We start from the raw sequence: 27,618 nt of genomic DNA on the forward strand, positions 1-27,618 counted from the left end.
TAGGGTGCCGGGAACTGTAGAGCACGAGGGGTTTTGACTAAACGAAAACTAACTGTACTCCCGTCTCCTGCCTGGTCATTTCTCCACAACACAAATATTACAGCAGTCCCTAAATCATGATGATCAAAACTGGAAGTACAACGATACAAAGGTGCAGAATTATGGGTAATTACTCTCCTTTTATGCATATTTCACCAAACAACTTAATTCACATTTAATTACTGATAAATTAAACATATTAATATTTGCACATTGTGTGTACGATTCATTCATCGGTATCATCACAATCCAATTCCATGTATTCAATACATAGGCTGGTTTGCTCATAGTTTTGTAGACTTTCCATTGGCGTACAGAAACACAATCCACAATAGAAATAAGGAAAGCTGAATACAACAGGGGAAGAGAACTGATATGAATGTATAGGCCTCAATCCACACAAAAGCAAAGCTCTAGAATAGGTCACATGTTGGAGATGATGACAGGAGTCAGCCAAAGTTACTTAGAAGTAACCCAACTTCATTCTCTGCATCTCTGAATATCTGCAATATAGTAAAAAATGTTACAAATTAGACAGTCCCCGTTAAGTAAGATCTTTAAACAGGTCAACATTAACAAGGCCGCAGGGCCAGACAGATTACCTGGCTGTGTACTCAGAGCATGTCCTGACCAACTGGCAGGTGTCTTCACTGACATTTTCAACCTGTCCCTGACCGAGTCTGTAATACCTACGTTTTTAAAAATGTATTTTATTTCACCTTTATTTAACCAGGTAGGCAAGTTGAGAACAAGTTATCATTTACAATTGCGACCTGGCCAAGATAAAGCAAAGCAGTTCGACACATACAACGACACAGAGTTACACATGGAGTAAAACAAACATACAGTCAATAATACAGTATAAACAAGTCTATATACAATGTGAGCAAATGAGGTGAGATAAGGGAGGTAAAGGCAAAAAAAGGCCATGGTGGCAAAGTAAATACAATATAGCAAGTAAAACACTGGAATGGTAGATTTACAATGGAAGAATGTGCAAAGTAGAAATAAAAATAATGGGGTGCAAAGGAGCAAAATAAATAAATAAATTAAATACAGTAGGGAAAGAGGTAGTTGTTTGGGCTAAATTATAGGTGGGCTATGTACAGGTGCAGTAATCTGTGAGCTGCTCTGACAGTTGGTGCTTAAAGCTAGTGAGGGAGATAAGTGTTTCCAGTTTCAGAGATTGTTGTAGTTCGTTCCAGTCATTGGCAGCAGAGAACTGGAAGGAGAGGCGGCCAAAGAAAGAATTGGTTTTGGGGGTGACTAGAGAGATATACCTGCTGGAGCGTGTGCTACAGGTGGGAGATCCTATGGAGACCAGCAAGCTGAGATAAGGGGGGACTTTACCTAGCAGGGTCTTGTAGATGACATGGAGCCAGTGGGTTTGGCGACGAGTATGAAGCGAGGGCCAGCCAACGAGAGCGTACAGGTCGCAATGGTGGGTAGTATATGGGGCTTTGGTGACAAAACGGATTGCACTGTGATAGACTGCATCCAATTTGTTGAGTAGGGTATTGGAGGCTATTTTGTAAATGACATCAACAAAGTCGAGGATTGGTAGGATGGTCAGTTTTACAAGGGTATGTTTGGCAGCATGAGTGAAGGATGCTTTGTTGCGAAATAGGAAGCCAATTCTAGATTGGAGATGTTTGATATGGGTCTGGAAGGAGAGTTTACAGTCTAACCAGACACCTAGGTATTTGTAGTTGTCCACGTATTCTAAGTCGGAGCCGTCCAGAGTAGTGATGTTGGACAGGCGGGCAGGTGCAGGTAGAGAAGCAGACCACCATAGTCCCTGTGCCCAAGAACACCAAGGTAACCTGCCTAAATGACAACCGAGCCGTAGGACTCAGGTCTGTAGCTATGAAGTGCTTTGAAAGGCTGGTCATGGCTCACATCAACACCATCATCCCCAGTCCATGCCCTGACGAATTGAGGCTGTTCTGAGGGCAAAAGGTTTTAACTGAATATAGGTGTCCTTAATGTTTTGTACACTCAGTGAAGATACACTAAAAAATATATAAATGCAAAATGTCAACTGTTGGTCCCATGTTTCATGAGCTGAAATAAAATATAATGTACCTAGAATACAAGGGTTGAATTTGCACTAAACAAATTAATGTCAGATAAATCATGTCACAAATCTGGCTTATGGTTAGCCTCATATACATGATCTATTTCAAATGTAGAACATATAGCTAGCTCAACAATATGAGTTTAGCTATTGTCTGCTGCTGATGTATAATGACAAGGGGCACATTGATTGCACATGTCCGTTAGGCCAGTAATGCCATCATACTGTAGACATATGGTTGCATTGGTAATGCATGCCATTATGATAAGCAGCTAAATGGATGATATCCTGAAACAGCATGACAATCAAATAAAACCGCTCAGAGAGAGATTACAACTGGACAAAAAGGTTGTGTTCATTTGAGACAGCAACACAGAGACACAGACAAGTTAGAGACAGATCCCCTTCACACCTTTTTGATTGTAGAATTCTGATCTGTAATTAATGAACATTGACACTAGTTCATCTTGGATACTATTGTAATGAAACAGCAGGGAGCAGGTCTCGAACCCTCGACCTTCGAGCCCGAGGTCCGGCGCGCTGTCGACCTTCGAGCCCGAGGTCCGGCGCGCTGTCGACCTTCGTACCCTCGACCCTTCGAGCCCGTGGTCCGGCGCGCTGTCGACCTTCGAGCCCGAGGTCCGGCGCGCTGTCGACTGCTGTCGACAAAAGCATGCTCGCTCCAGCGGCAGAGTCGATTTCCGCGCTTATAAACCCAGGGTCGTTACGATATTTTTACGTTACAATTAAAACAAGTTTAAACAATTAATAAAAATGTAATGAATCAACATATAATTTCAATGTAGAAATAAGCTACCTTGTTTGTAAATGTTAGACATCTTAGTAAGTATGCTATTATTACTAAAGCATCCATTTTAGAAAAACTAAAATATCCATACCAGAGGTGGCCAACCTTGATCCACTTCCTGATCTACTGGGTGAGCAGACTTCTATTCCAGCCCAACAATAATACACATTATTATCAAGTCATTAGGATTGATACGTTTGTATCAGGTGTGTTAGTGCAGGGTGGGAAGAGACGCCTGCACACCCAGCAGACCTCCAGGAGCAGGATTGGCCTGCTACAGTTGTAATACCCCCAAGCCATAAGACTCATGAACAGGTAACCAAATGGTTACCCGGACTATTTGCATTGTGTGTCCCCCCCAACCCCTCTTTTACACTGCTGCTACTCTCTGTTTATCTTATATGCATAGCCACTTTAACTATACATTCATGTGCATACTCCCTCAATTGGCCCGACCAAGCAGTGCTCCCACACATTGGCTAACAGGGCTATCTGTATTGTGTCCCACCATCCGCCAACCCCTCTTTTTACGCTACTGCTACACTCTGTTCATCATATATGCATAGTCACTTTAACCATCCCTACATGTACATACTACCTCAATAAGCCTGACTAACAGGTGTCTGTGTATAGCCTTGCTACTCTTATTTTCAAATGTCTTTTTACTGTTGTTTTATTTCTTTACTTACCTACACACACACACATCCTTTTTTTCGCACTATTGGTTAGAGCCTGTAAGTAAGCATTTCACTGTAAGGTCCTGTTGTATTCGGCGCACGTGACAAATACACTTTTGATTTGATTTAATACGTTTGTAGCCTACATTGTGTGTGAATTTGAACTGTATTGTTGAGTACAACATGTGCTAACATAAGTACACACAAATCCTATGGCATACAAGGATGTGGCTGCAGTCTCTTGGGACCTTCAAAGGGACCTCTTCATCTGCAGACAGTCTCTTGGGACCTCTTCATCTACACTGGGACCTCTTCATCTGCAGACAATCTCTTGGACCTTCACTGGGACTCTTCATCTCAGTCTCTTCTTCACTGGGACCTCTTCATCTGCAGACAGTCTCTTGGGACCTTCACTGGGACCTCTTCATCTGCAGACAGTCTCTTGGGACCTTCACTGGGACCTCTTCATCTGCAGACAGTCTCTTGGGACCTCTTCATCTCACTGGGACCTCTTCATCTGCAGACAATCTCTTGGACCTTCACTGGGACTCTCCATCTGCAGACAGTCTCTTGGGACCTCTTCATCTACACTGGGACCTCTTCATCTGTAGACAGGCTTTCACAGCTCTCCATATCTGAGGACAGACATCGCAAAGAAACAAGCTTCATTATATTCCAATTAGACAGCCCTGACTATTATCTCTGTCTGTCTTCATAGTTGTCCTTTTCTGACAGCTGGAGCAGAAAATCCTTTCACCCTCTTCCATTGCTGATATCTACAAACACATCTGGGTAATGAGTTTTTAATTTACAATGATAAATAGGTGAACATTAAGATAACAAGCTAATATGGCGTTAGCCAGCTGATATTTAACTTAACTCTAGTATGTAAAATTGCTAGATGGCAGCTCATCAGCCAACACTCAGTGGCCTGACTTACTTGAATAGGTTCTGCTTCTGGTCAAAACCTACCGTGAGTCGAACCAAAAGTCCACACCGCACACCTCTTCTCAGTCTGCGGCGCCCTGGAGCGGCACCTGGAGCAGCACCTGGGAGCGGCACCTGGGAGCGGCACCTGGGAGCGGCACCTGGGAGTGGCGCCCTGGATCAGCACCTGGGAGCAGCACCTGGGAGCAGCACCTGGGATCAGTTGAATTGCCTCATGGGGTACAAACCAAGGATCCAATTCAGGAAAGTTGTATTTCAGGTAGGAATGCTGGTGAGTGACTGCCGATCCAATAACCAAAAGTTACTTTCAGCTGTAGGTAATAGTCACGTTCTGACCTTAGTTCCTTTGTTATGTCTTTGTTTTAGTATGGTCAGGGCGTGAGTTGGGTGGGTTGTCTATGTTAGTTTTTCTATGATTTGCTATTTCTGTGTTTGGCCTGGTATGGTTCTCAATCAGAGGCAGCTGTCAATCGTTATCCCTGATTGAGAACCATATTTAGGAAGCCGGTTTTCTATTGTGTTGCATGGGTGATTGTTTTCTGTTTTTGTCTACACCAGACAGGACTAACATCATTCTCCTTTGTTATTTTGTAGGTTCATGCTCTACAACATGGACATACCGCTGCACCTTGGTCCTCTTCTTGCACCCTGCCTCACACAGGAAGCGGCGCAGGTCCTAATCCAGGCACTTGTCATCTCCCGTCTGGATTACTGCAACTCGCTGTTGGCTGGGCTCCCTGCCTGTGCCATTAAACCCCTACAACTCATCCAGAACCGCAGCCCGTCTGGTGTTCAACCTTCCCAAGTTCTCTCACGTCACCCCGCTCCTCCCTCTCTCCACTGGCTTCCAGTTGAAGCTCGCATCCGCTACAAGACCATGGTGCTTGCCTACGGAGCTGTGAGGGTGAACGGCACCTCTGGTCTCCAGGCCTCTCGGCCGGGGTGATCAGCCCTACACCCAAACAAGGGCACTGTGTGGGCTCATCCACCTCTGGCCTGCTCACCTCCCTACCACTGGGAGGAAGAGCTCCAGTTCCCGCCTCAGCTCAGTCAAAACTGTTCAGGCTGCTCTGGCCCCCAATGGTGGAACAAACTCCCTCACGACGCCAGGACAGCGGAGTCAATCACCACCTTCCGGAGACACCTGAAACTCCCACCTCTTTAAGGAATACCTAGGTTAGGATAAAGTAATCCTTCTCACCCCCCTTACTAGATTTAGAGATGCACTATTGTAAAGTGGCTGTTCCACTGGATGTCTTAAGGTGAACGCACCAATTTGTAAGTCGCTCTGGGTGATTGTTTTAAATGTTAAATGTACACCAGACAGAAATGTTTTTTGTTCATTCTCCTTTGTTATTTTGTTTAGTGTTCTCGTGATTTTTAACAGCAGGATAATGCCCCATGCCACAAGGCTGGGATTGTCCAGGAATGGTTACATGAACATTACAGCTAATTACCAGCCAAATTGACACAAGTGTGGGAAGCATTGGAGTCAATAAGGACCAGCATCCCTGTAGAACACTTTGGACACCTTGTAGAGTACATGCCCCGATAAATTGAGGCTGTCCTGAGGGTAAAGGGGGTGCAACTCGGTATTGAGGTGTTTCTAATGTTTTATACACTGTGTCTATTGAGACACATTACAGAAAGTAGCCTACAAGTAGCAAAACAGAACTCACTTGATTCCATAGGCTACTGTTTACACACAATATTGCCAAAAGTATGTGGACACCCCTTCAAATGAGGGGATTTGGCTATTTTAGCCACACCCGTTGCTGACAGGTGTATAAAATCGAGGCACACAACCATGCAATCTCCATAGACAAACGTTGGCAGTAGAATGGCCTTATTGAAGAGCTCAAGACAGTTTTTTATAACCTTTGTGCCAAACATATCAATGGAATTTGTCCATGAATTGTCTTCAAGGCTGATTTCCCCCCACAAATCACAGCTAAAGTTATTAACGTTGTATATTCATGCTATTACATGGAAGAGCTTGTGCTGCATACAGAAGGAAAAACAATGGAAATCTCTCACGCGCTCTTGTCCAAGACCTGCTCATTCAATGTGATGGATTCCTGACATTGGAAGATGAGACAGACTGATTGAAGTAAATGGATAGTCCAGGATCTGGTGTTTGTATGTGGCTGCTTTGAAAGTGAACTGTGTTTGTGTGTGATCAGGGGTGTATTTATTCCACTGATTCTGTTGAAAAACTTTCCTTAAATGGAACCAAACGAAAGAAAGATAAACATACCGGAATTTGTCCAATAGAAACTCTTGTTTGCAACTGTTGGACTAATGATTACACCCCAGATCAGATAGATACAGGCAAGAGTGTGCAAGGTGGTGCTGGTGAATGGCATATGAATGATAGTCATCCAATATGCTGTTATAGAAATAAGGCCATGCTCATTCAAAAATAACTATCCTCCCTTATCTTAAACGGCACAGACCGTCACGGGCATTTACTAATTGGCTCCTGAAACCGGAACTTGCAAGATGTCAGCCTCCTTGAATAGGCGTATCTGACCGTGAGTAGATTATGTTCAAAACAACGGTCGGCCATCTTGGGGCTGTCTCTCGTTCTTATTATAACTCAATGCATTGCTGGCTTCCACCATTTTAATGTAGTCAACTGGGTGGTACTTCCAACTTCATTGGCTGATCCCTCCTGACTCTGTTTGAGTCATCTCCAGCTGGCTCGTCAGTAGGGATTATGCTGAGCCAAGGGGCACCGGTCTATGGCCCGTGATGTAAACGGTAAACAGGCAAATGTGGCAAGGGATTAGTGCCCTTCTCAAATAGCAACAGTAATCTGCGGCTTTCGGTCATTTTGTCAACAAGGCAGCATGGTGCATCATCCAGAAAAATCTATTTTCCATAAAATATTTGTTCTAATTTTTAAAACCAGGTTAAATTGGGAAGGCAGATAAAGCTTTTTATCAAAATCAATAACTTTTTCATGTGAAAACACAGAATCCTACTCATTACTCCAAGTGCTTAATTACATCACTTTTGTTTGGAGCCTGACTTCCCTGTGGGCTTTGAATGTGGCACCTGTCCAAAACCTAAACGAATCCGTGCAAAACACGCCTATCCGGGGGCCCAGGCCAGATTAATCGAATCCCCTCAGCGCCGCTGTGCATTTTATCACAGACGCTATAACGACACAGATACAAAGATGAGTCCTCTATCTATCTCTATGGCCGCACACCATTGTTCAGAATCTGTGCTGTGAAGACGGTGCTTTTTGTCTCCGTTTCTAGTTATTACTACAGGTAGGTAATAGTTTAAACGTGCTATCTAAAATCGAAAGAACATGTCATAACATGATAGGTTACAAATCCGTCAAGGGATTGCCAGGTTTCTTATGTTAAAAAACGATTTTACAAGTCATATAGCTTGAGATTTTGGGTTTGTCTGACTTAATGTACACCATTTCGTCAAGGTAATTTAAAAAAATTCAATTTATTTGAGATTTCTGAGTTCGTTTAATATATTATTTTTTGTGTGTCAAACAAAAATCTCACGAGCTGGTAAAATGGCGGCGCCCGCTGTCTGCGTTTTACAGTCCAAATAGAAGACAATGGACCGATCATATATTTATGTAGTTGGTGCAGTATATTAACTAATATACATGGGTTCTATCTTGAACCATTATTAATTCGTTTACAATTGTACAGTTTATACTCTCCGCATATATAAACCACTAACACAAAATCGTAATTTTGATGACACATGGGGAGCTTACTGTACATAGAAAAATGGTGCGCACCAAATTGTAGTTCACATTTTGGTGTGGAAAACGGCTGATAGGATTTTTCTTCAATATTCATCAAAAATTAACACAATTACAATCTTTAGAGAATACAAATCTCATTTAATCAATTACATGTGAAAAAACGTTAAGCCAGCAGCAGATGAAACAGAACCTGAATGATCTCCCCCTGGTTTTAGCTTGCTGCCATCACGGTCGAGGTTTAGGATATTTAGCCCATACCAGTGACAAACAAACGATGTTATCGACGTATGGCAGGACCAAACAAAGTCGAGCTCACTTATTTTGCCAGCTAGAAAGAAACGGACACAAATTTATTCAGAATCGGAGCAAGTTGCCCACCCAGCAAACAGTCTTTAAAAAGATGTTGAAAAGACGACTATGCTTGTTCGGTTTTGGTTGAAAGTTGAAAATAAGTATTTTTCAGGTTGTTGTTTTAAGGACTCAGAGCAAGTGACGTCACCGATTGAAACGCTATTTAGCGCGAACACCGCTAACTAAGCTATCCGTTTCACATCCGTTACACACAAGAGGATCCTGACAGACAAGTTGATTGCAAATAAAAGTGACATTTTACTGAGAATAATACATATTGTTCAACATTTCAATAATATTCTAATGGATCGACGTTCAACTTTAACACAAGTTTCAATTTTGTTTTACATTTTGAGTCATTCCCCAAAATAGGTGCCTTTTTGAATTAGTGCATAATTTATACATAAAATATCAGAGGGAATAAAAAATACACACATTTTGTGGAACAATCCACTTCCTGGCATAATTCATGGGAAACAGCTCTGGTGTTGATCAGTTGTGGATGTATAATTATAATCTTCACTCTTTTTCATTTTCTGAAAAAAGTTTCTGAAGGTACATAGTAAACAAACTGTAGTAATGAATATAGTGAGAGCAAGTTTGAACTACATTTTGACAGGCTTCTTAGCTAGTTAATTTTGGTCAATGGATTTTGCACTCATTCTCCTCTTAATTGTAACATATTAATGCCCTATCTACTGTGAGCTAACGTTCTTAGCTAGCTAGATAGCTAACCCATACTACAGTTAGTTAGCAAACCAACCAGCTTCACAGTAGGTACCCAAAGAGTAACGTTGATGTTGGACTCTAGCTAGTTAATAAATAAATAAATGTTCTGTCAAAAAACAATTACTCCACACCCGTTACCAGAAAACATGGGGTGTGTCTGGTTTTGTGGAGGGATATATGGCGAAGCGAAAGTGCTGTTCGAGTCTGATATCTCCCAGTTGAGTAAAGTTGGTAAGAATGAATGGAAGACGGAGACAACGAAAAATGGAGCAAACAGACCAAAAGTTGTAAACGAACACCAAAACAAATTGATTTATAAAGCCCTTCTTACATCAGCTGATATCTCAAAGTGCTGTACAGAACCCCAGCCTAAAAACCCAAACAGCAAGCAATGTTAGTGGAGAAGCACAGTGGCTAGGAAAAACTCCCTAGAAAGGCCAGAACCTAGGAAGAAACCTAGAGAGGAACCAGGTTATGAGAGGTGGCCAGTCCTCTTCTGGCTGTGCCGGGTGGAGATTATAAAAGAACATGGCCAAGATGTTCAAATGTTCATAGATGACCAGCAGGGTCAAATAATAATAATCACAGTGGATGTCGAGGGTGCATCAGGTCATCACCTCAGGAGTAAATGTCAGTTGGCTTTTTACAGCCGATCATTCAGAGTATCTCTTCCGCTCATGCTGTCTCTAGAGAGTTGAAAACAGCAGGTCTGGGACAGGTAGCACGTCCGGTGAACAGGTCAGGATTCTATAGCAGAACAGTTGAAACTGGAGCAGCAGCATGGCCAGTTGGACTGGGGACAGCAAGGAGTCATAAGGTCAGGTAGTCTGAGGCATCGGTTTCTTTTGGAGTGAGATTCATCAACAATCAAGTATTTTTGGGAGATCATTTGAGGTCAGGGAGATGGTAAAGGAGGCATTAGGAAAGGTAGAACCAGTCAGTGACCAGTAATGGTTTTGTTTTGATTTCTTGCGTCTCAGAACAGCAGAAGGAGAGAGCATTGTTTTTCGTAGCAGGGCAACAATAAAAGGGAGTTATCTCTGGAGTTTCGTTGGAAGAGTGACTAGACTCATGTGATTCTGCAATATGTAAGACACGCAGTGAGAGCTATTGCAGTTATGATATTGATAAAAGAATGGCCATGTTTCAAGTGTGCCAACGGAATCTTTTGTGTATTTATTAGGATCCCCATTAGCCGCTGCAAAAGTATCAGAATTGTTCACTTCTCTCATTGACTTGTCAAACCCCGGCTTGACTGCTTCGCAAGCGTTCCCTGAAGTCTCGCGTTTTTACGTATCTGGGTTTAGAAACTGGTAGTGGGGGAACAGGAAGTCCCGCGCAGGCGCGCATCATTCTTCAGAATAAAGGATACGCCAGAATTGTGCAGTCGAGACAACTTCTGTGTCCGTTTCAAATGTATTACTACTGGTATGTAATAGCACGTTATAATATCGAAATAACATGTCATAACATGCTAGGTAACAAATACGTCAAGGTATTATAACGTTTGTTAAAGGTTTTATCTGCTATTTTTGTGTCAAACCGCGTGATTGAACGTGATCACTTTTTTACATATCACATAGAGACGTTGGGTTAGTCTGAGTGGATGTATATCATTTCAAGGTCATTTCATAAAGGATACATTTATCTGAGATTTCTGGGTTCGTTTTACATGTCATTTTTGGTTTTGTGTAAAATTCGGGAGATGGTAAAATGGCGGATCCCCCTCGGTCTGCATCAACGCACTTCAGTGCAGGCAGTGAGGGTGCAGCAGAGAAAGACAATTTTACGGTTGCACTACTGTTTTGGAGCTAATTTGTAATGATTATCAGTTTTCTACATGTGTACTAATATTCAGAGACATTCAGTTGTTTCTGTCTATAAATGTTACTGTGGTGTGAACGGAAAAACGATTGTTTTTTGATTGGAATAATACAGTGAAGACAAGGTTATTCTGGAAAATAGTTCATAGTGCTGCCTAAAACATACTGCAACCTTGTACTAAATGGTTTTTTAGTAATTTATGCGAATTCAGGAAATCTTCTATAGATTAAGTGCATTTAAGTTGTGTAATTTAAAGTGTATACTTTGTCTAATATGAATTAATTAATGTTTTGTTGTCAATGCTTAGCAACCAGATCTATTGAAATGAGATCCGTGCTTGACTTGGTCAGGAGCTCATCAGAGCTGAGTACCGTCACCTCAAATGTTTACTGTTTGAGCTCATGTTCCTCTTATAGAATATTAGTTCAACAGTATTGTGGAGCTCCTGCACCTAAATATAATCAATATTTTTTATAGAATTAATAAAGTCTTGACAGTTCTGGCACTAACTTTTGTGTCTGCTTCTCTTTATTACTACAGACCGACTCAGATTAAGTCTGAGGCCGGTAACATCAACAGTGAGGACAAACCCAGCCTCCCTCTTTCCTTCTACACTGAATCAAAGCCTACAGTCACTGGGTCCTGATTGTGTCAGTAGAGCCCAGTTTTTACAGCAGGATCCAGAGATGGCATCAGTGAAGCTGGAAGACTGCAGTCAAACACTGGAGCTGAATGTCAACATTAAAGATGAAGAAGAGGAGGAGAAGATTGGGAGGTCTGTTTCTCATGGTAAGAGCAGGTTCTATCTAACTAAGTTTGTGTTTAATACCAACTTCCCACTGTGCATGAAGAGTTGCTGTAGAACTGTTTTATTTATTTTATTTCACCTTTATTTAACCAGGTGGGCCAGTTGAGAACAAGTTCTCATTTACAACTTCGACCTGGCCAAGATAAAGCAAAGCAGTGCGACAAAAACAACAACAGAGTTACACATGGGATAAACAAATGTAAAGTCAATAACACAATAGAAAAATCTATATGCATTGTGTGCAAATGTAGTAAGATTAGGGAGGTAAGGCAATAAATAGGCCATAGTGGTGAAATAATTACCATTTAGCTTTAACACTGGAGTGGTAGATGTGCAAGTAGAGATACTGGGGTGCAAAAGAGCAAAAATAAATAACAATATGGGGATGAGGTAGTTTGGTGGGCTATTTACAGATGGGCTATGTACAGATGGGCTGTGTACAGGTGCAGTGATCGGTAAGCTGCTCTGACAGCTGATGCTTAAAGTTAGTGAGGAGATATGTCTCCCGGTACATTGATTTTTGCAATTCGGTCCAGTCATTGGCAGCAGAGAACTGGAAGGACAGGTGGCCAAAGGAGGAGTTGGCTTTGGGGATGACCAGGGAAATTTCCCATTTGGAGCGTGTGCTACAGGTGGGTGTTGCTATGGTGACCAGTGAGCTGAGATAAATTGGGCTTTACCTAGCAAAGACCTATAGATGACCTGGAGCCAGTGGGTTTGACGACGAATATGAAGTGAGGGCCAGCCTGACTGGACCATTTTTGAAATCTGACACGTTGGCTGGATTCACAACAAGTGTTGCTTTAATTTGGTATATTGAATGTGTGATTTCATCAAAGTTATATTTTTGTAGTAATTTATTTGAACTTGGTGCTCTGCATTTTCACTGGATGTTTGCCAGTTGGGACGCTACCGTCCCACATATTCCAGAGAGGTTAATGTGACTCTGGAAGGAGAGTTTACAGTCTAAACAGACACCTAGGTATTTGTAGTTGTCCACATATTCTAAGTCAGAACCTTCCAGAGTAGCGATGCTAGTCGGGCGGGCGGGTGCGGGCAGCGATTGTTTGAAGAGCATGTATTTAGTTTTACTAGCATTTAAGAGCAGTTGGAGGCCACGGAAGGAGTGTTTTATGGCATTTAAGCTCTTCTGGAAGTTTGTTAACACACTGTCCAAAGAAGGGCCAGATGTATACAAAATGGTGTCATCTGCGTAGAGGTGGATCAGAGAATCAAGAGCTACATCATTGATATATATACAGAAAACAGAGTCGGCCTGAGAATTGAACCCTTTGGCACCCCCATAGACTGCCAGAGGTCTGGACAACAGGCCCTCTGATTTGACACACAGAACTCTATCTGAGAAGTAGTTGGTGAACCAGGCGTGGCAGTCATTTGAGAAACCAAGGCTGCTGAGTCTGCCTATAAGAATGCAGTGATTGACAGAGTCGAATGCCTTGGCCATGTCGATGAAGACGGCTGCACAGTACTGTCTTTTATTGATGGCGGTTATATCGTTTAGGACCTTCAGCGTGGCTGAGATGCACCCATGACCAGCTCGGAAACCAGATTGCATAGCGGAGAAGGTACGGTGGGATTCGAAATGATAGGTTATCTGTTTGTTCACTTTGCTTTTGAAGACTTTAGAAAGGTAGGGCAGGATTTCATGATGAACTGTTTCAATGAGAAGGTAGATGTTATTTCATGCTACTGACACTTGCATACCAGTATTGGCAGCATTTGTTTTATTCACTGGGCTATCTGGAGTGCTCAGAGAGTAGACTAAATAAGTGAAGTAGACAAACTGCCAGTGTTTTAGGGTTCTATGAAGTGAATATGTGTAGTTTCTAACGCTTGTGATTAGAGGTCGACCGATTATGATTTTTCACCACCGATACCGATTATTGGGGGACCAAAAAAGCCGATACCGATTAATCGGCTGATTAAAAAAATATATAAAAATGTAAATTTGTAATATGGCAATTACAACAATACTGAATAAACACTTATTTTAACTTAATATAATACATCGATAAAATCAATTTAGCTCAAATAAATAAACATGTTTCATCATGTTCAATTTGGTTTAAATATTGCATAAACAAAGTGTTGGAGAAGAAAATAAAAGTGCAATATGTGCCATGTAAGAAAGCTAACATTTAAGTTCCTTGCTCAGAACATGAGAACATATGAAACCTGGTGGTTCCTTTTTACATGAGTCTTCAATATTCCCAGGTAAGAAGTTTTAGGTTGTAGTTATTATCGGAATTACAGGACTATTTCTCTCTACCATTTGTATTTCATTAATCTTTGACTATTGGATGTTCTTATAGGCACTTTAGTATTGTCAGTGTAACAGTTTAGCTTCCGTCCCTCTCCTCGCTCCTGCCTGAGTTCGAACCAGGAACACATCGACAACAGCCACCCTCGAAGCAGCGGTACCCATGCAGAGCAAGGGGAATAACTACTCAAAGTCTCAGAGCGGGTGATGTTTGAAACGCTATTAGCGCACACCCCGCTAACTAGCTAGCCATTTCACATCGGTTACACCAAGCCTATCAACACCGGAGATTAGGCTGAAGTCATAAACAGCGCAACGTTTGAAGCACAACGAAGAGCTGCTGGCAAAACGCACGCAAGTGCTGTTTGAATGAATGCTTGCGAGCCTGCTGCTGCCTACTACTGCTCAGTCAGACTGCTCTATCTAATCGTGGACTTAGTTATAACATAATAACACACAGAAATACGAGCCTTAGTTCATTAATATGGTTGAATCCGTAAACTATCATCTCGAAAACAAGACGTTTATTCTTTCAGTGAAATACGGAACCGTTCCGTATTTTATCTAACGGGTGGCATCCGTAAGCCTAAATATTCGTGTTCCATTGCACAACCTTCAATATTATGTCATAATTACGTAAAATTCTGGCAAATTAGTTCGCAATGAGCCAGGCGGCCCAAACTGTTGCATATACCCTGACTGCGTGCAATGAACGCAAGAGAAGTGACACAATTTCACCTGGTTAATATTGCCTGCTAACCTGGATTTCTTTTAGCTAAATATGCAGGTTTAAAAATATATACTTCTGTGTATTGATTTTAAGAAAGGCATTGATGTTTATGGTTAGGTACACATTGGAGCAACGATACGCACCGCATCGATTATATGCAACTCAGGACACGCTACATAAACTAGTAATATCATCAACCATGTGTAGTTAACTAGTGATTATGATTAATAGATTGATAGCTTTTTTATAAGATAAGTTTAATGCTAGCCAGCAACTTACCTTGGCTTACTGCATTCGCGTAACAGGCAGGCTCCTCGTGGAGTGCAATGTAATCAGGTGGTTAGAGCGTTGGACTAGTTAACTGTTGCAAGATTGAATCTACTTGTGATAGTGAGTGGAGGATGATATGAAATTAGTCTGTGTAGTTTCTAACCTTTGATTGTGAGTGGAGGATGATATGGCTCCTAATTTTCATGATTTAGGAGATACTTTTAGAATAGTTTTATTCCACTTTTGTATTGCACAGCCTACTCATATGAATACATAGTGTGTTCAGACCCCTAAAACTTTTTCCACATTATTACGTTACAGCCTCATTCTAAAATGGATTAAATAAAAAAACGTTCCTCATCAATCTACACACAATATCCCATAATGACAAAGCAAATGCAGGTTTTTAGAAATGTTTTCAGATTTATAAAACATTTAAAACAGAAATACCTTATTTACATAAGTATTCAGACCCTTTGCTATGAGTCTCGACATTGAGCATCGTCTTTCCATTGATCATCCTTGAGATATTTCTACAACTTGATTGTTGTCAACCTGTGGTAAATCCAGTTGATTGGACATGATTTGGAAAGGCATACACCTGTCTGTATAAGGTCCCACATTTGACCGTGCATGTCAGAGCAAAAACCATGTCATGAGGTCGAAGGAATTCTCCGTAGAGCTCCATGAATGGAAAAATTCACGAGCTAGTAAAATGGCGGCACCTGCTTGGTCTGTGTCAACAGACAGTGTGGATGCAGCAGAGGGAGACAATTTTACGGTTGCTCTACTGTTTTGAAGCTAAATGTATAATAATATTGACACATTCAGTTTGTGTTCATCTATAAACGTTACTATGGTGTGAACAGGAAATACAATTGTTTTTTGAAGTAAAACAGTGAATACAAGGTTATTAAGGAAAATAGCACATAGTGCTGCCTAAAACAAACTGTAACCTTGTACTAAATAGTTTGAGTCATTTGTGCATTTATCTACTATAGGTTAAGTTTTAGCTGAAAAGTATTGTGGAGCTTCTGCAGCTAAATATAAACAGTATCGGCACCCAAAATGAGTATCGACAACTATTTCAGTCCAAGTCAAGCACTGAATTAGATAATTGAACAAGAAAAAATATTATATATTTAATAGAGAATAAAGACCTTGCCAGAACTTTCAAGAAAATAACTTTTGTGTCTGTTTCTCTTCTACTACTTGCCGACTCAGGTATGAGGCCAGTAACATCAACAGTGAGGACAAACCCAGCCTGCCTCTCTCCTTCCACACTGAGTCCAAACCTACAGTCACTGGGTCCTGATTGTGACAGTGGAGCCCAGTTTGTACTGCAAGATCCAGAGATGGCATCAGTGAAGCTGGAAGACTGCAGTCAAACACTGGAGCTGAATGTCAACATTAAAGATGAAGAAGAGGAGGAGAAGATTGGGAAATCTGTTTCTCATGGTAAGAGCAGGTTCTATCTAATTTGGTTGTTTGTTACAACTTCTCCACTGTGTATGAAAAGTTGCTGTAGAACTGTTTCATGATGAACTGTTTCAATGAGAAGGTAAATGTTATTTCATGCTACTGACACTTGCATGGTTTGACACCAATATCATCAGCATTTGTTTTATTCACTGGTCTGTCTGGAGTGATCAGAGAGAAGACTGAAGAAGTGAAGTAGACAAACTGCCAGTGTTTTATAATTCTATGAAATGAGTCAGTATAGTTACTAACCTTGTGATAGTGAGTGGAGGATGATATAGGTCATAATTTTCATGATTTATGAGATTATTTTAGAATAGTTGTATTGTCCTTTTGTATTGCGCAGCCTACTTATATGAATACGTACAGGTATCCTAGTGGTTGGAGAGTTGGGCATGTAATCGAAAGGTTGCTGGATCGAATCCCTGAGCTGACCAGGTAAAACAAACGCATCAACAAAAAAAACGTCCCTCACTGTCAACTGCATTTTTATTCAGCAAACTTAACATGTGTAAATATTTGTATGAACATAACAAGATTCAACAACTGAGACATAAGCTGAACAAGTTCCACAGACATGTGACTAACAGAAATGGAATAATTTGTCCTGAACAAAGGGGGGTTCAAAATCAAAAGTAACAGTCAGTATCTGGTGTGGCACCAGCTGCACCAGATTTGCCAGTTCTTGCTGTGAGATGTTACCCCACTCTTCCACCAAGGCACCTGCAAGTCATTAAAAGTCATTAAAACATGTTTTTCAACCACTCCACAAATTTCTTGTTAACAAACTATAGTTTTGGCAAGTTGGTGAGGGCATCTACTTTGTGCATGACACAATTAATTTTTCCAACAATTGTTTACAGACAGATTTCACTTATCATTCACTATATCACAATTCCAGTGGGTCAGAAGTTTACATACACTAAGTTGACTTTGCCTTTTAAACAGCTTGGAAAATTCCAGAAAATGATGTCATGGCTTTAGAAGCTTCTGATAGGCTAATTGACATCATTTTAGTCAATTGGAGGTATACCTCTGGATTTATTTCAAGGCCCACCTTCAAACTCAGTGCCTCTTTGCTTGACATCATGAAAAAATCAAAAGAAATCAGCCAAGACCTCAGAAAAAATTGTATTCCTCTGGTTCATCCTTGGGAGCAATTTCCAAACGCCTGAGGGTACCACCTTCATCTGTACAAACAATAGTACGCAAGTATTAACAACATGGGACTACGCAGTCGTCATAATGCTCAGGAAGGAGACTGGTTCTGTCTCCTAGAGATGAACGTACTTTGGTGTGAAAAGTGCAAATCATTCCCAGAACAACAGTGAAGAGGCTTGAGGAAATGGGTACAAAAGTGTCAATATCGACAGTAAATCGAGTCCTATATCAACATAACCTGAAAGGTTGCTCGGAACCACTGCTCCAAAACTGCCATACAAGCCAGATTACGGTTTACAATTGCATCTGGAGACAAAGATCGGACTTTTTGGAGAAATGTCCTCTGGTCTGGAAAAAAAAAAAAAAATATATATATTTATAACTGTTTGGCCGTAATGACCATCGTTATGTTTGTTATGTTTGGAGGAAAAAGGGGGAGGCTTGCAAGCCGAAGAACACCATCCCAACCGTGAAGCACGGGGATGGCAGCATCATGTTGTGGGGGTGCTTTGCTGCAGGAGGGACTGGTGCACTTCACAAAATATATGGCATCATGAGGGATGAAAATTATGTGGATTTTTTTGAGGCAACATCTCAAGACATCAGTCATGAAGTTAAAGCTTGGTCGCAAATGAGTCTTCCAAATGGACAATGACCCAAAGCATACTTCCAGTTGTGGCAAAATGGCTTAAGGACAACAAAGTCAAGGTATTATAGTGGCCATCACAAAGCCCTGACCTCAATCCTTTAGAAAATGTGTGTGCAGAACTGAAAAGGCGTGTGTGAGCAAGGAGGCCTACAAACCTGACTCGGTTACACCAGCTCTGTCAGGAGGAATTGGCCAAAATTCACCCACCCTATTGTGGGAAGCTTGTGGAAGGCTACCCGAAACGTTTGACCCAAGTTAAACAATTTAAAAGCAATGCTACCAAAATATGAATTGAGTGAATGTAAACTTCTGAACCACAGGAAATGTGATGAAAGAAATAAAGGCTGAAATAAATAATTCTCTACTTTTATTCTGACATTTCACATTCTTAAAATAAAGTGGTGGTCCTAACTGACCTAAGACTGGGCATTTTTACCAGGATTAAATGTCAGGAATTGTGAAAAACCGAGTTGAAATGTTTTTGGTTAAGGTGTATGTAAACCTCTGACTTCAACTGTATTTACACATGTTAAGTTTGCTGAAAATAACCACAGTTGACAGTGAAAAGTGAAAAAGAGATACCATTGAATATGTGCTACATTACCCAAAGGCCCTTTGCACATGGTGTTAGGCTTGTATTTGAGTGTCAATCATTTTAGTCCAATGATATGATCAAAAATCCTCCAAGAGCCTTGGTCTGTGAGATGACCAAGAACCCAATGGTCACTGTGACAGAGATCCAGAGTTCCTCTGTGGTGATGGGAGAACCTTCCAGAAGGACAACAATCTCTGCAGAACTCTACCAATCAGGCCTATATGGTAGAGTGGCCAGATGGAAGCCTCTTCTCAGTAAAGGGCATACGACAGCCAGTTTGGAGTTTGCCAAAAGGCTCCTAAAGGACTCTCTCAGAACATGAGAAACAAGATTGGTGAAGGTAACTCGGAGTGGACTCAATTATTTATTGTTTCTCTTATATCCAGAGGGAGCGGGCGCTCCGGATTTCACGATTGGGGACAAGAATTGTGACTCAAATTGCTCTCCGGAACAGGGCAGCATTGAAAGGAGTGATAATGCGTTTAAGTTTAAGTGTTAAGGGGAGCAGTTGAAATGGAAGATTCCAAGTGTCTGTGCTGCCCACCATTCGTTTAGAGAAGGGTCCTGTGTAGAGTGTTGGGAAACAGAGAATACATTGTCTGTGATGTAGAGTTTTGATGCAGTTTTGATGAGTCTCTGCCAGATACGGTAAAGGTAGGAAGTGTCAGTTGTCCCGTGAGCACTTTTGTTCCGTAAATAGTGTTTTAGGTGTCAGGTTAATGGGCCTGTTACAGCAGAATGTAGGCATGAGATGCCCTAGATGTGAGAAGCATGCAGGAGGGCATGAGATGCCCTAGATGTGAGAAGTGTGCAGGAGGGCATGAGATGCCCTAGATGTGAGAAGCATGCAGGAGGGCATGAGATGCCCTAGATGTGAGAAGTGTGCAGGAGGGCATGAGATGAAGGAATGTGTTGTAGTACAGAAAGTGTAGTATGGCGAAGCAGTGAAGAGAGTGATAGAGGAAGATGGGAACAGGGTGAGGGATCTTGAGAGGATTCCTGTGAGGAGGCAGAGACCAAGAGAGAGTGATGGGAAGAATATGTGCTTCCACAAGGTGGGCTTTTTAGTATTTATAGCCATGTTTGTCAATTGTACTGCAGAAATGGATAGAAAGTCGCATAAAATAGAGATTGGGGGATTGCGAGGATTTACTGCAGAGGATGTTTAGTGGTCTGGTGCAGGACTAGATAGGGTTAAATAGTGGAATGGGGTGGTGGGTTTTTATTGTGGAAAATCACCACAAAGGGACTCAGTCAAACTTAAATGAATCATTCTTTATTATCAGCAAGCTGGAGAGGTTCCAACAAACCTAAAGCACCAGAGTTAATGTCGGTCGGGAGCTCTGCCGGGGCAGTCCCGTTAGTTCTCCTGTATACTGCTTAGACAAACACGTTATATTTGCATGATTTAGTTTATTCCTTATTCATCATTAACGTTTGGTTCCTGCATGTGACCGACCAGTACCTCACGAGGCTTCTTCTTCTCTAAGCTGAGACCTTGAAACAGAGATATCCCTTTTGGTAACCAGAACGATGTTCAGGGTGTACTTCCAATTGGCCCGAGGAGATGAGTCACCTGCACGAACCAAGAACATTTCCCCCAACATTTTTAGAAGGCTAATATTTGGCAGGGCAATTCTGTAGTAATTACTGTATCAATGAATTGAATGTATGTAGGCTGTGGAATCCCTCACACCAGTACAGTAGGTGGAGGTGTATGCAGCTAAAAGTTGGATGCGATCCTCCAACCAAATCCCAAAGAAGGACACAAATACTTGACCCGAATGGAGAATGTGAAAAAGGAGCAAACTTTATCTCTATTATTGATGAAGAGTATCTACCACCCTATGTAAAGCTGGGATATATAAGATACCACATAAGAGAGTTGGTGTAAAACCCGATGCAAGGAGGCGGTGAAGAGAGTTACAGGAGAAGATATGATGGTGGATGAAACGTAACCAGTTGAAAATGTTGTACCTCAATCAAGTGATCTGGTGGACATTTCTTTTGTATTTATATACGACCAACCACATCCCAAAGAAGAAGGATGTGAATGCACGTCCTTTGACCCGTATGGAGAATGTGAAAAAGGAGGGTTGTTTATCTCTATTATTGATGTTTAATGAAGAGTATCTACCACCCAATGTAAAGCTGGGATATATAAGATACCCCATAAGAGAGTTGGTGTAAAACCTGATGCACGTAAGAAATATTAAGGGTTTGGCCACATGTCAAATGTTTGCAGACAGACATGTTTTATTGAAGAGTGTGTGAATGTAAAATGTTGCAACTGTGGAGGGGGTCATGTTCCTGAATTCCCAGAGTGCCCTGTTAGGGTGACTGTACAGCAAATCTCCTATGTGGAGGTGGTGAAGAGAGTTATAGGGGCAAGAGGCCACAGTTCTATAGAAGATATGGAGGTGGATGCACCTCAACCAGTTGTAAATGTTGTACGTCAATCAAGTGATCTGGATACACCTATTGTGAAGGTGGATGTTTTTAGTATTTATAGCCACAGTTATTAATTGTACTGCACATGAAGTTCAAGAAGCTGGACATCATTATATCTGCAGCTGAGATGTTTTTGGGCCTCCAAGACTACAAGGACTACTGTCACCAGATAATGTTCTGCTCTTACAGGATCCTTCTCAGCCTGTGTAGGGACCTGGTTAGAACAGAAAAGCAGGCTGATTTAATGTAAATGTTATTGATAGTTTGTATGATAAAAAAAAACTGTTTACACTGAACAAACAAACGCAATAATGTAAAGTGTTGGTCCCATGTATTGTGGAGCTCCTGCATCTAAATATAAACAGTACCGGTACCTATTTCAGTCCAAGTTAAGCACTGAATTAGATAATTGAACAAGAAACAATATAATATATTTTAATAGAGAATAAAGAACGTGCCAGAAATGTCAACACAATAACTTTTTGTCTGTTTCTCATTGTTACTACAGGACGACTAGAATTAAGTCTGAGGCCGGTAACATCAATAGTGAGGACAAACCCAGCCTGCCTCTCTCCTTCCACACTGAGTCCAAACCTACAGTCACTGGGTCCTGATAATGACAGTGGAGACCAGTTTGCACTGCAGGATCCAGAGATGGCATCAGTGAAGCTGGAAGACTGCAGTCGAGCACTGGAGCTGAATGTCATCATTAAAGATGAAGAAGAAGAGGAGGAGAAGATTGGGAAATCTGTTTCTCATGGTAAGAGCTGGTTCTATCTAACTATGTTTGTTGTTCATTCCAACTTTTCACTGTGTATGAAAAGTTGCAGTAGAACTGTATCATATTGAACTGTTTCAATGAGAAGGTAGATGTTATTTCATGCTATTGAGACTTGCATGGTTTGACACCAGTATTGGCAGCATTTGTTTTATTCACTGGGTTATCTGGAGTGATCAGAGAAGAGACTAAAGAAGTGAAGTAGACAAACTGCCAGTGTTTTAAAGTTCCATTTTAAATTGAACTTACTTAACCTTTATTTAACTAGGCAAGTCAATTAAGAACAAATTATTATTTACATTGACGGCCTACCTCCCGGGCCAAACCCGGACGACGCTGGGTCAATTGTGCGCCACCCTATGGGACTCCTAATCACGGTCGGATGTGATACAGCCTGGTTACTAACCCTTGTGAGGATGATATGGCTCGTAATTTTCACGACTTTTACCCCCTTTTAGAATAGTTTTATTCCCCTGTATTGTACAGCCTACTGGTATGAATACATATGTCACCCGGTACAGACAGAAGAGGACTGGCCACCCCTTTGAGCCTGGTTCCTCTCTGTTTCCTCCTTGGTTCCTGCTTGCTGGGGAGTTTTTTCGTAGCCACTTTGCTTCTACATCTGCATTGCTTGCTCTTTGGGGATTGAGGAAGGGTTTCTGTAAAGCACTTTGTGACAACTTCTGATGTAATAAGGGCTACATAAAATACATGTGATTGACATGTATATCACACCAACTGACTGGTTCTTCTGATGTTGTTCATACAGGAGATCATGTTGAGACATTCTCTACATCCAGAGAGCAACAGCAGGAAGATCACAGAGTGAAAAGGTCTCACCACTGCCCACATTGTGAGAAGATTTTCCCATTTCTATCAAAGCTAAAAATACACCTAAAAATACACACTGGAGAGAATCAGTATTCCTATACTGACGGTGGGAAGAATTTTACAACATCCAAGGCTCATCAGAGAGTGCACACAAGAGAGAAGACTTACTCCTGCTCTGACTGTGTAAAATGCTTCACAACATCAACTTGGCTAAAAGTTCATCAGAGAACACACACAGGAGAGAAGCCCTACTCCTGCTCTGATTGTATAAAATGCTTCACAACATCAGCTAAGCTAAAAGTTCATAAGAGAACACACACAGGAGAGAAGCCTTACTTCTGCTCTGCCTGTTCGGCGAGTTTCTCTCATATGTGCAACTTAAAACGACACGAACTTATACACAAAGAGAAGATTCACTCCTGCTCTAACTGTGCGGCGAGTTTCTCTCTACTGTGCAAATTAAAACGGCATGAATGTATACACACAGGAGAGAAGCCTTACTCCTGCTCTGAATGTGGAAAGAGTTTCTCTCGACTGGGCCACTTAAAAACACATGAACAAAAACATACAGGAGAGAAGCCTTACTCCTGCTCTGACTGTGGAAAGAGTTTCTCTCTACTGGCCCACTTAAAAATTCACCAATACATACATACGGGAGAGAAGCCTTACTCCTGCTCTGACTGTGGAAAGAGTTTCTCTCGACCGGGCCACTTAAAAACACACGAACAAAAACATACAGGAGAGAAGCCTTTCTCCTGTTCTGACTGTGTAAAATGCTTCACAACATCAACTGAGCTAAAGGTTCATCAAAGAACACACACAGGAGAGAAGCCGTACTCCTGCTCTGACTGTGTAAAATGCTTCCCAACATCAACTAGGTTAAAATTTCATCAGAGAACACACACAGGAGAGAAGCCTTTCATCTGCTCTGACTGTGCAGCGAGTTTCTCTTTACTGTGCAACTTAAAGCGACATGAAAGTATACACACAGGGGAGAAGCCTTACTCCTGCTCTGACTGTGCAGCAAGTTTCTCTTTACTGTGCAATTTAAAGCGACATGAACGTATACACACAGGAGAGAAGCCTTATCACTGCACTGACTGTGAGAAGAGATTCTACAGATTGGGCCATTTAAAAAGACACCAATGTGTACATAAAGGAGAGAAGCCTCATCAGTTCTCTCAATCCAGCTGAGATTGGACTTCATTCTCATGTCATTAAATAATTGGCAAGGATGAATTGGATCAAATGAAGAAAGCGTAGAACACTCTTTTGTAATCCTATAGTTTCTCACTGTGAGAGAACTGTGCAGAAGAAAGGGAGAGTAATAGAATTTTAGCCTCTCTTTACTTTACTGATCAGTGTGCACCTTGTCAGTTTTGTTAGTTTCTACTGTAAAGATATTGAGATGAATTTACGGTTGAATATCCTCTGTGAGACGTCTCACACTGGAGTCTGATGGTTGACTGGGTGGTACTGCTTCCCTCTGCAGTTTTCTGTGGGAATGAGCTAGTAAACACAACATACTCTGAGTGTACCAAACATTAACGACACCTGCTCTTTTCATGACATAAACTGACCAGGGGAATGATGATCGCTATGATCGTTAATAATGTAATTTTTGTGTATTTCTTATGGATCCCCATTAGCTTTCAACAGAAAACAAGAAACTGCAGTTGCAATGGGCTAAGGAATGAAAACACTTAACACTGAAAAATTGGAAACCTACTGCCTGGTCTGATGAATCCCTGTTCCTGCTGTTTCATGCTGATGGGAGGACTGGGGGAGGAAACCACGAGTACATACATCCAGTGGTGGAAAAAATACCTTAATAGAAAATTACTCAATTAAAAGTGAAAGTCACCCAGTAAAATACTACTGGAGTAAAAGTCTAGAAGTATTTGATTGTACATATACTTAAGCATCAAAAGTAAAAGTATTAATTATTTCAAATTCCTGAAATTAAGCAAACCAGATGGCACATTTGTATAGTTTTTTTAATATTACGGATAGCCAGGGGCTCACTCCAACACTCAGACATCATTTACTAACAAAGCATTTGTGTTTAGGGAGTCTTCCAGATCAGAGGTAGTGGGGAGGACCAGGGATGTTATCTTGATAAGTGTGTGAATTGAACCATTTTCTGTCCTGCTAATCATAAAAAATGTAACAAGTACTTTTGGGTGTCAGGGAAAATGTGTGTAGTAAAAAGTACATTTTCTTTAGGAATGTAGTGAAATAAAAGTTGCCAACAATATAAATAGTAAAATACAGGTGCCACCAAAAACTACTAAAGTAGTCCTTTAAATAATTTATTCTTAAGTACTTTACACCACTGCATGCATCCATGCCGTGTGTCAGCATTGCAGGCTGGTGGTGTGATGGTTGGGTTGTGTTTTCAGGGCACACATTGGGCCCCTTGATAAAAGATGTGGAATGTTTGAATGCCACAGGATCTCTAAGGAATCCTTACCAATCAGGTGCCTCCCTTCATGGCAGCAGTGTATCCATCTGCAAATAGATTTCTTCAGCGGGATTACGCCACGAGGCTTGTCCAGGATTGGTTCCAAGAACATGACAGTGAATTCAGTTTACTGCAGTGGCCTGACGAGTCACCACATCTCAATCCAATTGTTCATCTCTGGGAGGAGATGGAAATAGCTGATGATGATCAGTTTTCAGCATTTAGTTTTGGTGGATGATTTTATATTACTATATAACTTTTTGTTTAATGATAAACAGGCTATGAATCGACTACTTGTATTTATTAAATTGTCTTTTAATACTAGATTCATTATTTTAGTCATTGATGATGAATGTATTTGAGTAACTGTATTGAAGTTAATTGATCTGGTGGCAGGTAGCCTAGCGGTTAAGAGTGTGGTGAGAGAATTTTGTTCTCAATGTTCATAAACTGAACTTCAATTCAAATACTCTGTCTGTTACCAAGGATTTGTAAGGTTCTTATTGAAACGAAACGGACAGAGGCCAGTCTACAATAGTCAGCAAAGTTTATTTACAAGAGCTCTGCCCATCATTTTATGTACATTGGTTTATATACCTCTCATTTCGTCATAAATGTCCCTCCTCCTCTCAGACAATGACAATGCTGTTTTACAAGTCTTCTCCTATGCATACGAGGCTTATCATATGCTACAACATGTTACACAGTCTCCTGCAAGCCCAACGGTTTCTCCCCTCTCTGGCTGGGGACCAGACATCTTTCCTGTTGTTAGTTTCACAGTGGTCACAAGTTGTCTGTTAACACTTCCTCTTTGCCTATGTACAAACATTCTTCATCAGACAGGGTAGAATTCGGTTCGTTACAGTCCTATCATTACTTTTAAATGTAAACATCATTTAGTCATTATACGTAAAATTCCTAACAGCCAGTAACTGAAAGGTTGCTGGTTTGAATCCCGAGCCGACTAGGTGAAAAATGTCATTGTGCCCTTAAGGAAGGCAATTAACTCTTATTTGTCCTGTAAGTCGCTCTTATCCAGAGATCTGCTAAATGACACAAATGTAATGAAAAATGTTTGTACGTGAATTTCTGCTGGGCAACCTCCTCTCTTGTGTATAATTAAATGAAATAAACTGTTTGATGTGAAATACTGTATATACACAACATTACCACTTTGTTGACCGTGTCCCTCTGGCCAGGGTCATAGTAAGCTAGACTTTGCAGCTGCTGTTGTTAGTAGCCTACAGTTTCCATGCAATACAGCATGTCTGATCACTAATGATTAGATGTACAGGCTGCTACATTTTTGTAAGAGTTTTTGCTTGTGTCCCTTAACTTTTCCTTGTGGTAAAATTGATGTGGGTAAAACAAAGTGGGAATTTAAAGTGGGAATCTCGGAGCGTCGTAGCACCATTAGGTGCAGGAAATCCACTTACCCAGAGTTGCGGCCCACTTTTTGGAAGCAAACCACTCGATTTCGTCCCTACGTTATATCGGCATTGAGCATGTCACCCCACCCTCCATATGAGAGGAGGTGACCTCGACAATTTATTAAAACGAGAGGCTACCTGGATCTTTCATTTAAAGACCCTTGCTCTCTTCGGTCTCAGCGTATACTTTGATCTGAAGCCATTCTTGTGATTGTTGTGATGTTGCTATTCATTGTAAATGTTTGTTGGCCTATGTAGGAAAATTGTATCTATGATCGTATGCTCTCATTCATGTTTTTGATATGTTATTTTTATCTGAGAATTACCCAATGATATCAGGGCACACCCGGCCATGATTACAGACACCTGTGTGTCCTTTAACACTATATAAACTAGTGACCCACAGTGTTTCTCATTATACCCTGATGAAGACCACTTGTCTGTCGAAACGTTGGATATTAGGTTATTAAATTATTGCGTCTGAGCTTCTAAA

The 27,618-nt window shown here is 41.2% G+C and overlaps 1 protein-coding gene across 8 annotated transcripts; it reads left to right on the forward strand.

Annotated features, from left to right (window-relative positions):
- LOC115119123 (zinc finger protein 883-like) lies at positions 1–27,618 on the forward strand. Of its 8 annotated transcripts, XM_065015132.1 has the most exons (6): positions 1–165; positions 11,739–11,987; positions 16,512–16,745; positions 22,131–22,382; positions 23,170–23,253; positions 24,881–27,618. In XM_065015132.1, the coding sequence occupies exons 1-6, from the start codon at positions 117–119 to the stop codon at positions 24,919–24,921; spliced, it is 909 nt and encodes a 302-aa protein (XP_064871204.1). In that variant the 5' UTR covers positions 1–116; the 3' UTR covers positions 24,922–27,618. The 8 variants fall into 8 exon arrangements, with proteins under 8 accessions (XP_064871204.1, XP_064871196.1, XP_064871200.1 ...); XM_065015124.1 differs by having other exon boundaries at positions 7–165; positions 23,170–27,618; XM_065015126.1 differs by lacking the exon at positions 1–165 and adding an exon at positions 10,693–10,802 and having other exon boundaries at positions 23,170–27,618.

The sequence above is a fragment of the Oncorhynchus nerka genome, unplaced genomic scaffold (genome assembly GCF_034236695.1).
Source record: "Oncorhynchus nerka isolate Pitt River unplaced genomic scaffold, Oner_Uvic_2.0 unplaced_scaffold_1705, whole genome shotgun sequence".
In the NCBI taxonomy this organism is placed as follows: Eukaryota; Metazoa; Chordata; class Actinopteri; order Salmoniformes; family Salmonidae; genus Oncorhynchus; species Oncorhynchus nerka.